The 11224-nt window shown below is 42.8% G+C and overlaps 1 protein-coding gene across 1 annotated transcript in view; it reads left to right on the top strand.

The window, feature by feature from the left end:
* Positions 1-2477, top strand: part of LOC130110538 (HMG box-containing protein 1-like) — a 20783-nt gene extending 18306 nt beyond the window's left edge. The window contains exons 10-12 of the mRNA XM_056277672.1: positions 189-372; positions 1766-1907; positions 2135-2477. Of these exons, the coding sequence (XP_056133647.1) occupies positions 189-372; positions 1766-1907; positions 2135-2152 (344 nt within the window). The 3' untranslated portion in view covers positions 2153-2477. The remainder of the gene's footprint in view (positions 1-188; positions 373-1765; positions 1908-2134) is intronic.
* The last annotated feature ends 8747 nt before the right edge of the window (positions 2478-11224 follow it).

Here is an 11224-nt window from a genome sequence, read left to right on the forward strand (position 1 = left end):
ACATTCACACAAATGTATCCATGCATGCATGCGCAACTGCAGCATTCATGTACACACTCGCACACAAAGACACCACACCTGCTCAGTTAAAGAACATTAACAATCACTACGAACAGGTGATGGTGAAGTGGCTCTGCTCGCTCGGGGTAAAAGGTGAACTCGTAAAGGTGAGCTGTTTAAACTTGCAGATGCAGCCAGCCCTGGCTCCTCCCACTCGCCTCATTACAAGCAAACCAAAAGCCAGCAACCTTGCACACCAGGAAGTGGGAATGCCACGCATACTAAGTGCAAGCGGCCAATGAACGCCTTCATGCTGTTTGCCAAGAAGTTTCGGGTGGAGTACACTCAGATGTACCCTGGCAAAGACAACAGGTGTGTGTTTGTGTGTGTGTGCACCCATGTTTAAGTACAGTATGTGTGCCAGGATGACTTGATGAGTTCATGTGTGTACCTACCTTAATGTGTGCCTGTATCTGAGTGTGATGTAATTAACTAACCTGGACATTTATTAGTACGGTCATGTCAGTCAGGCACAGGTATCATTTGTGTACATATTTGTATGGATGCATCTGTTAGGGGTTGGACGATATGAACATTTCACGTCATGATTATCCTGGCCAAAATGATTGGGATTCACAATATTATTCCGATAATCATCAAAATATGCTTAAAACTCTTAAAATGGCACTGAAACAGACTGGATCACTTTACCTTACACTTTGTTAAGACACAAATAGATCTATTGCATCACAGATAAGACCCACTTTTTTTTTTCAGTGAAAAACAAGCAAGGACAGATTCAGGCCTTGACCACACGTATATGGATATTTTTCTAAACGGATATTTTCCCCCCTCCATTTCAAAAAAATCTCCATTTTAAGTTTCTTTTATTAATCCCCTTGGGGAAATCCAGGTACTGCAAATTAACCCATCCTAGCTGTGGTCTGTGTAGCTAGGAGCAGCGGGCTGCCACCTTCATGCTGCACCCGGGGACCAACTCCAGTATATGTTTGTTTTGATGGTGGGGGAATTCGGAGCACCCCGAGAAAACCCACTGCAGACACGGGGTCAGGGAGAACATGCAAACTCCACACAGAGGACGACCTGGGATGAACCCCAAGGTTGGACAACCCCGGGGTTTGAAGCCAGGACCTTCTTGCTGTGAGGCAACAGTACTAACCACCGGGCCACCAAGCCGCCCACCGTTCACGCATGGATGAGAGGGCAAAATGTAGAGGAAAATGTTCCTTTTACAAAATCCAATGATGGATGGATGGAGGTGGCGTCTCGGAGGATGCCATTCCTCCGCAAAACAACCAGCAAAAAACGGCAGGACAGTCACCAATCAGCCAACAAACAAAACACTTCCCTAATCACGTAGAAAAGACAGATGGAAAAAAGGAGGAAAGAAAATCCCTGAAGTTAGAAACAGAGTACAGTCCAAACTCCATGCCTAACACTCGCTCACCACCACCTCCACTAACCCAGAACTCCCAGCATGCAGTAGAGAAAGAGAGTTTTTTCAAGTCTCTAGTGAGGATATTCATGATTATCCTGATAATGGAAAGTCACCACGATCAACTTTTTGAGTTTTTTATTGCAGTCAGTGATAAAATCCTATATCGTCCCATCCCTAGCGTCTGTTAGCATGTGTGTACCTGTGTGCATGTGTATAATGCTGTCGGTGGTGTTTGAATGCTTATGCATTTCCATCCATATGAGTGTGTGTGGTAGTCTACATTTCTGTAATGTGTATGTGTGCCAGAGCCATCAGTGTGCTCCTTGGGGAGCGCTGGAAGAGGATGGGTGGAGAAGAGAGGAAGATCTTCACCATAGAAGCCAAAATTCTGGCAGAGCAGCAGAAAAAACTCAACCCAGACTGCTGGAAACGCAAGAGAACCAGCTCAGTAAGCACAGACACCAACCCAGAACATCACACACACACACACGCACAAACATAACGCCCACAGCAGAGACCCTAAACCATGTGACACGGAGAGCACTGTGGATGCAGGTATTAACAAATATCAAACTCAACACCAGCTTACTTCACTGACTGCAGTTGGTTAGCACTGACACAGCATTGCATGGTGAGTTTTGTCTGGCTGTCTCACCTCTTTCCCTTGTCCAACAGGGCTGTCAAGGAAACTAGGACCATCAGGAACACACAAAGACTAGACAACTAACAGACTGCATAAGTACACACACACACACACACACACACACCCCTGAAAAACCTTGGCTGAACTTCAACTTGTTGTGGTAAACTACTAGTGACCCTTGACAGCGTTCAACAGCAGCTTAGAGCAAACTTCAGCATCAATTGCCAATCCACCTGGAAGTTCTGATTTTAAAAGGAAACTCTTACCCATAACCCCCTGCTTTCCCCGAATTGCACCAGGCATTATTTTGTCTGGATTGCCTGCCAGTGTAGGGCATATCTTTCAGCGAAAACGCTTAGATCTTAGCAAAAAGTACCGAAAGACTTAAGTGAATACAGGAGGTCTGATTTCCCATAATTAGATATTAAGTACTTTTTTTTTAGAAGTACCTTTTCACGTACACAGTGCACAACTATATTTGTATTCAAGTGTACTACACACTATATATATAAGTTAAATATATATATATACACACACACACACACACACCATAATCTCCAGAGTTTTGGGCGGGGATAGGTTTACCATGTATTAAATTTGGTCCGATCATTTTTCAGGGGCCTGTGCTAACCAACCTCTAAGAATTGGGTTTGCTAATAAAATGAAGCAAAGTTGAAATCAGAAAATGATGGAGTGGATGCATTCAAATTGTTTAAATTCAATGTATGGAGGCTGGGGGATTGGTAATTTTGTTACAAAGATCAAGAAACTTTGAGTACCCTCTCCAAATGTGTTTCTATTATGTAGCAGTTTGAATTTATTATTAAGGAAATGGAGATATGAATGAGCATTGATGATGCGTTACAATGTTACAAGTTCATTTACACGCACTTTTATCCAAAGCGACGTACATCTTGAGTTTTTTTTTTTTGCCCCCCCTTTTTGTCCCCAATTGTATCCGGCTAATTACCCCACTCTTCCGAGCCGTCCCAGTCGCCGCTCCACCCCCTCTGCAGATCCGGGGAGGGCTGCAGACTACCACATGCCTCCTCCGATACATGTGGAGTCACCAGCCACTTCTTTTGACAGTGGGGCGTTTCACCAGGGGGACATAGTGCGTGGGAGGATCATGCTATTCCCCCCAGTTCCTCCTCCCCCCTGAACAGGTGCCCTGACCGACCAGAGGAGGCGCTAGTGCAGCGACTAGGACACATACACATATCCGGCTTCCCACCCGCAGACACAGCCAATTGTGTCTGTGGGGACGCCCGACCATGCCAGAGGTAACACAGGGATTCGAACCAGCAATCCCCGTGCTGGCAGGTAACGGAATAGACCACCACACCACTATCAAGAGTTAATACAACACAAGCAAGGATCTAGTCAGGAGGCGACAACGCAAGTAAGTGCCAAAAAACTAGGTTCAAGTCTGATAGGACATAGGTGTCAACATGCAGGTCACAAAGGCAATGCGTAGGGTGCATAGAAGCGATTTTTTTTTTTTATACCATCAGGTGTGGAGGTGTTTGGGAAAGAGCTGGGTCTTTAGCTTCTTCTTAAAGATGGAGAGGGACACAGTGGATCGAATGGAGTTTGGTAACTCGTTCCACCACCGGGGAACTACAGAAGAGAAAAGTCTGGCTAGTGACTTAGGGCCCCGTTGTGGCGGAAGTGCCAGGTGCCTTTCATTGGCAGAGCGTAGTGTGTGGGACTGAGTGTACACCTGAACGAGGGTCTACGATAAAAGATGACTCAATGGATCAGCCTGAGGCTTTAAATCAAACGTTAATAATGAAAAGTCAGAATGTCAACATCGGCCTGCAGAGTCAAAGGGCAGACACTGACAGACTGGTGAAATCAATGTCAGTGTTTGTCTCCTGTTCCAACATCAACATGTACTGGCAGAGACTAAAAGCATTAAATGGGGCAAATTTTTTGTTGGAAAGAAATCATTACATTTTGTTTTTTTTTAAAAACATATTATAGTTTCTGCTTCTTGCCATGGCAGCACATTGTATTCTCCGAGGTTTAGTAAATCCTGGTTTCAACTCACTTTGCAAGCCAGTGCTCAGTTCACCAAAAACCAAGCTGCAAAGTGCTGAGACCTGTATTGTTTTTCCCCACTGAGTGCCAATTAATGAACACTGCATTGTTGTCTGAGGGCTTTGGGTAAATGGCATCCATATAATTGTATTTACATGCACGTCGTCCATGTTTGAATTTGCTCACAGAAATCTCAAATGCTGTTCACAACAACTCGGAAGCATTGGTCCAAATTGTAAAATTTATCAATACACAGAAATCTGTGTGTAGCTTTATGAGTAAGGAGCAATACTTAGTGTGGCTGCAGTAGCCAATATTTCTAAAATCAGATTTTAAGAGAACTTCATAAAAGTCTAATTAAAATGCAATCGGGTGTTTCTAAGGGTCGTTTTTTAGCAATCAAACAGTCCTGCACATTTAGAGTAAACTAGAACAGCGTTGAGGATAACTTGCTTTTGATGAAATTCAAAAATTCTATTCCAATTATTTTATGCAAAAAACATTTTCCTCCTCAGGCAAGCAAAAACTTTTCTTCGCGATATTTTTTTTTTTTTAAATGTTGGAATTACTATTCAGCTTTTCTCACTCTCACCTGCAAAATTTGCATGTAAATTGCTTGATGGAAATACAGCTAGTGTCAGATTTGGTAAATGAAAATTAGTCTGGGCCTGTAGTTATTAAGCTTCTCAGAATTCCTCTAAAAGTTTGACTCCAGTTAAAAATGCTTCTACATCAGAGCAGGATCAGAGAGACATGAAGCTTTCTGCAGCCAGGACGTAAATTCCTCCTGAGAGACATGATGATGTCACTATCTTACAGTGCTTTAAAACCTGCAAAGTTAATCTATGATGGCGTGTTGTAGTTTTCTCTGCAGGGTGACATTTGATGGACTTTTGGAGAAAGTGAGCAACAGCCAGGTGATAAGTGGTCACACTCGAATAGAAGCTTGGCGCTGCTCTGGGCGTTATGAGTAGAGCTGCCCTTTTTATTACTTTATGTAATCAAATAATTTGCATCCATCAAAACTTGGGTGTTAATGCTGTGGTTGTCGCTTTCAAATCCTCAACCACACTTGGGGCAGTAATCTTTTAAGTCTTTCATTCAAAGCACCATTGGCTTGCATGCAGCTTGAAGAAACCCTGTTTGTGTTTCTTCTGAATGAATTGGAATTGACGTTAGGGCAGTCAAAGTCTGATGGACACCAATCATGACAATGGCAATGTTTCGTCTTTCCAATTGCAAAGAAACCTCACCCAACGTTGGGTGCATGACAATATTCTATTTAAAGTGGCACCAGGCAACATTTTGGATTTCGGCAATGTCATTTTACATCACTGTCGCAAAGAACTAAGGGGCTTTATTTTGTCTTCAAACGTGCATTTACAAGTTGTAGAATAAAAGACTGTCGTGGAAGAAAATCAGCGGAGTTCACAAACGAGAAAGTAAATGACTATACTTCTACATGTGCCGTAAAGTAATTTCTATAGGTTTGGTGTCTGCTGGCAGACTTCTAGTTTACTAATTGGAATGATTCTCCCGCAACCATCACACAATTTACATTTATTTAAATGTAATTGTTTAAATTCATTTAGCAGACGCATTTATCCAAAGCGACGTACATCTGAGAGTTAATACAACACAAGCAAGGATCTGGTCAGGCGGTGACAATGCAAGTAAGTGCCAAAAAACTAGGTTCAAATCCAATAGGACATAGGTATCAACTGGCAGTGCACAAAGGCAATGCATAGGGTGCACAGAAGTGATATATATATATATATAATACCATTCTTAAAAGATGGAGAGGTACTCAGCGGATCGAATGGAGTTTGGTAACTCGTTCCACCACCGGGGAACTACAGTAAGAGAAGAGTCTGGTTAGTGACTTAGGGCCCTGTTGTGGCAGAAGTGCCAGGCGCCTTTCACTGGCAGAGCGTAGTGAGCGGGACTGAGTGTAGACCTGAATGAGGGAGTTCAGGTAGGCGGGAGCCGTTTTAGTTGCTGTTTTGTAAGCGAGCATCAAGGTTTTGAATTTGATGCGGGCAGCAACTGGGAGCCACTGGAGGGATATGAATAGTGGAGTGACATGTGCTGTTTTGGGTTGGTTGAAGACCAGATGTGCCACCGTGTTCTGGATCATTTGCAGAGGTTTGAAAGTTCATGCAGGGAGACCTGCCAGTAAGGAGTTGCAGTAGTCAATATGTGATATTACAAGAGCCTTACCAGAAGTTGTGCTGCATGCTCAAGACAGGTAGAGTCTAATTTTCCTGATGTTGCACTGGGCAAATCGGCACGACTGAGCAATCAAGGCCACGTGAACTTTAAAGGTTCACTGGTCATCAATCATGACACCCAGGTTTCGGGCAGACTTTGTGGGCATGAGTTGGGTTGATCCGAGCTGGATATTGATCTGTTGTTGTAAGGATGGACTGGTTGGGATGAGAAGGAGCTCAGTCTTAGACAGGTTCAGCTGAAGGTGGCGTTCTTTCATCCATGCAGAGATATCAGCAAGGTATGATGATATCCATGCCGAGACTGTGAGGTCATCTTGATCATCTCTTCTTCATGGGAGTGGTAGGGCTTCGGCTACGCCACTTTGATCCAGGCATGGTCTTCCGTTCCAAAGAATTTCACAAAATGGCACCTTTTCCCAGTTGGCTTTGTCAGGTCCTTGGGAGGACTTTCTATCTTTCCAGGCCATGGTGGGGAACGACCAAGCTTTCGCTAGACCAGGTCTCCAAATGTCAGATGCACCGTTGCCTCCTTACAACTTTACTAAGAGACACAATGCCACTAAAATAAATTTAATGATACGTTAAAGCACAAAAGTTACCTGGTGCCGCTTTTAAATAAATTACATCTGAGAAACATGTTCGCTCCAGACACAAGGAACATGTTGTCAGCAGTTTCTCCAATCTTCCTGTAGAGGTAGAGAGGGACATTTTGGGTTCATTTTGTGACATTTATGAGATCCACTCCCAATCCTCAGCCTAGTTAAGCAGTGAGACAGATGTGGAGCAGACAATTTCTGTACTTCACACTGTGGGATTGGAAAGGAACGGCAGCCATCTTTATGCATCTAGTGTGCAGTGTCTTTTTGAGGGTGGTTTGGCACTTGTTCTGACCGCACTCTGAGGTTTATCATCTATGCACTATAAACACTTTACTATATTACCTGTCTACCAGTATGTACTGAAAAATGTAGCAACAAAACATACGAGTATATATTGTTTTTTTTGTCTTAATCTTTGTAAACCTGTCATGGTGGTGTAATTGTTTTTTTATGACTGTTTTTGCTCTGCACTATAAACTTGATGTACAGGTCAACTTAAAGCCACAACACACAATGCAATGTATCATAATGTAAATAAATGCTTGTGAAACTGATATTCACTCTGCGTCATGTTCTCTCCGTCTTCACACCGAGCACAATGCCAGAAGCGTCACCGCGCCATTTGTGTGAACAAAGCAAAAATAACATGATTTCACCAAGATCTACTACTACTTTCGGCTGCTCCCTTTAGGGGTCGCCACAGCGATCATCCGTTTCCATCTCTTCCTGTCCTCTGCATCTTCCTCTGTCACACCAGCCGCCTGCATGTCCTCCCTCACCACATCCATAAACCTCCTCTTTGGCCTTCCTCTTTTCCTCTTCCCTGGCGGCTCCATATTCAGCATCCTTCTCTCAATATACCCAGCATCTCTCCTCCACACGTCCAAGCTATCGCAATCTTGTCTCTCTTGCTTTGTCTCCAAACCGTCCAACCTGAGCGGTCCCTCTAATATGCTCGTTCCTAATCCTGTCCGTCTTCGTCACGCCCAATGAAAATCTTAGCATCTTCAGCTCTGCCACCTCCAGCTTCACCTCCTGTCTTTTCGTCAGGGAGGCGGAGCTGGAGGTGGCAGAGCTGAAGATGCTAAGATTTTCACTGGGAGTGGTGAAGAAGGACAGGATTAGGAACGAATATCATCAAGCTAACGAGAGCATCCCCATGCCAACACTCAAGCTTTCCAGAAAGTTGAATCAGTTTATCTAGACCAGGGAGGGGCAACTTGATGATACAGGGGGTTACAAAAACTTTACCCTCACTACCAGAGAGCCAGATTGTGACCATGCACTTCCACCAGTGGGATACTGTAACCCCATCACTCAATCAGCCAATTATAGCTACTAATTCAATGAACAGAATAAAATACATACCAGTAAAGTTTATTATATCAACATTTCTATTTAATGAGCTTAACACAGACAAAACGTCCACATTCCTGAGTGATATACTATTATTTCATTTCATTTCATTATTATTTATTCTGCTCATGGTAATGCACAGCTCCAGAAAGAAACCAGCAATTCACAATCAAACACAACTCATTTTACCCATTCCAGAGAAGAAAACCTTATCTTGCCTGCCGCCCCTTACGCAAACATAAATAAACAACACAACAGATGGTCTATCAGTCAGTTACTCAACAACTAATACTTAGAGCAACATGAGAAATGAAAAAGAATCAAAAAGCCATACACAATAATTCACCATCAACTGAAAACCCATTACTTGACGACTCCATATTGTCTAACTATTCTTTCCTTATGCATCTTCTTGAACTGAAAGATATTTCTACAACCCTTTAGACCGTTCTCTAAAGAATTCCACAGTTTGATGCCACATACTGAAATACACATCTGCTTTATATCCATCCATCCATTATCCAAACCGCTTATCCTGCTCTCAGGGTTGCGGGGATGCTGGAGCCTATCCCAGCAGTCATTGGGCAGCAGGTGGGGGGACACCCTGGACAGGCTGCCAGGCCATCACAGAGTGCCCCCCCCCCCACACACACACACACCAAGGGCCAATTTAGTATGGCCGATTCACCTGACCTACATGTCTTTGGACTGTGGGAGGAAACTGGAGCACCTGGAGGAAACCCACGCAGACACGGGGAGAACACACAAACTCCACACAGAGGACGATCCGGGACGACCCCCAAGGTTGGACTACCCCAGGGCTCAAAATAAACCAGCAGACAATGCATTTACTGAACAAGTTAACTATTTGTTAGTCTGTTAACAACATGATATCAAAATATTTAGTTTTTGTTTTTTCGGTGTTTACTGCTGTATCACACACAAAAATATATACATTCATCAACCTGTCGTGTTTGACATTTCAAGGGCTCTTGCGGGCTCCCTGCTGGCACGGGGGCCCTAAGCAACCGCTTAGTTCGCTTATTTATGCCTTGGGCCGGCTCTGTATATATACATAGCGTTTTTTCGGAAACCGTCAATGGTGTTGATAGAAGTGCTCGAAAAATGAGGATGCTACAAATATCAACATAGATGTAGGAAAAAAAACTTAATACACAGCAGTACAAGCTTGTTTCATGCGTTGCGCACTCATCAGCTGCCTATACACACACACACACACACACATATATATACACACACACACACACACACGTATATATAAAACTTTGTTAAAAGAAACACTCAATGGTAGGGAAAATGCTCAACAAATAAGGAGCAAAATAATCCACTGACTATTTCTTATGGCATGAAACAGGTTTGCACTGTCTTGTACTGTCTCATAAAGAATTTACTTGACTCACTGGATACATACATACATACATACATACACACACACACACACACACACACACACACACACACATACATACATACACACACATATATATATATACACACACATATACACACACACACACACACACAAACACACATATATAAACACACACACACACACACACATATACACACACACACACACACACACACACACACACACACACACATTTTTTGGTCATATATTTTTGTTATTTTTTTTTCTTGTCCTTTTTGTAATGTATAGTAGCTGAATTAACTTCAGCGTAGGTGAGAAGGAGTAGGAAAAAATAAGTGTATACTTCCTCCTACTCCTTTTCGAACATGTAACAAATAATCTGATGTATATGGAGATTTGTTTGCTGAGTTTGATGTATGGATTTGTTGATCACTTCAGATTATTGGCAACAGATTATCTGCACATTACATCCTGCTTGTTTACATGTTAAAAATCATTCATTCATGCAAGTAAACCATTACTTTCATTTACCAAATTCACACTTATATGGATCAGACCACTGACCAGGATACATGGGGGGGACATAAACAAAGCCTTCTAAAAGTGTCACTACGTCCCCCTGGTGAAACTCCCCACTGTCAGGTGAAAAGAAGCAGCTGGTGACTCCACATGTATCAGAGGAGGCATGTGGTAGTCTGCAGCCCTCTGGATCGACAGAGGGGGTGGAGCAGCACCCGGGACGGCTCAGACAGTGGTGTGATTGGCCAGGTACAAAGGGGAAGGGGAAGGGGAAACCCCCCCCCCCCCAAAAAAAGAGAAAAAAGACAGCTCTTCAGTTGACTGGTTCTTGTAATGCTGTGCGATATGGCTGAAAATGTTATCATGATTAAAACATTCAGGGTAGACACTAACCATTTTTCATTCAGGACAAGATAAAGCTTTAAATTTAAGATGATAAGTTATCAAGGTTAAATGCCCATGACACCATTTTTAATTGCTAGACCATTGCTCTTAACTGCAATTTTTACAAGTGGACACAGAAAACAGCTTAGTTAATCATAAAACTGGATTTAAATTGTCTTTCCATTTAAATCTGATCAAACTCCAAACAAAATATATCAGCACAGGGCACATATCTTAAAGTCTGACACATTGTGATCATTATGGGGCTAAAATGGTTTCGCACTAAAATATTAATTTTACAAAGCGATACTAGTTCTCCACAACAGATAGTCTTTCACTTGGCAAATATTGTTGATGTTTCTTTTAGAACAGGAATAAGCAACCATGTGCTATGCAGTGCCATGAGTATGTGGTTCTCCATCCAGCTGAATACCACACCAAGGAATCTGACTGATTAATACAACTTCAACCAAATAGACAGATTATCATTGAAATGGCTGGATGGAAAACCTGCATATCATGGCACTCCATGGCACATGGTTGCTTAGACCTGTTTCAAGTGTTTGCTTTACACCTGTTGCTACCTTTAATAGCTAT

The sequence above is a fragment of the Lampris incognitus genome, chromosome 3 (assembly GCF_029633865.1).
Source record: "Lampris incognitus isolate fLamInc1 chromosome 3, fLamInc1.hap2, whole genome shotgun sequence".
NCBI lineage: Eukaryota > Metazoa > Chordata > Actinopteri > Lampriformes > Lampridae > Lampris > Lampris incognitus.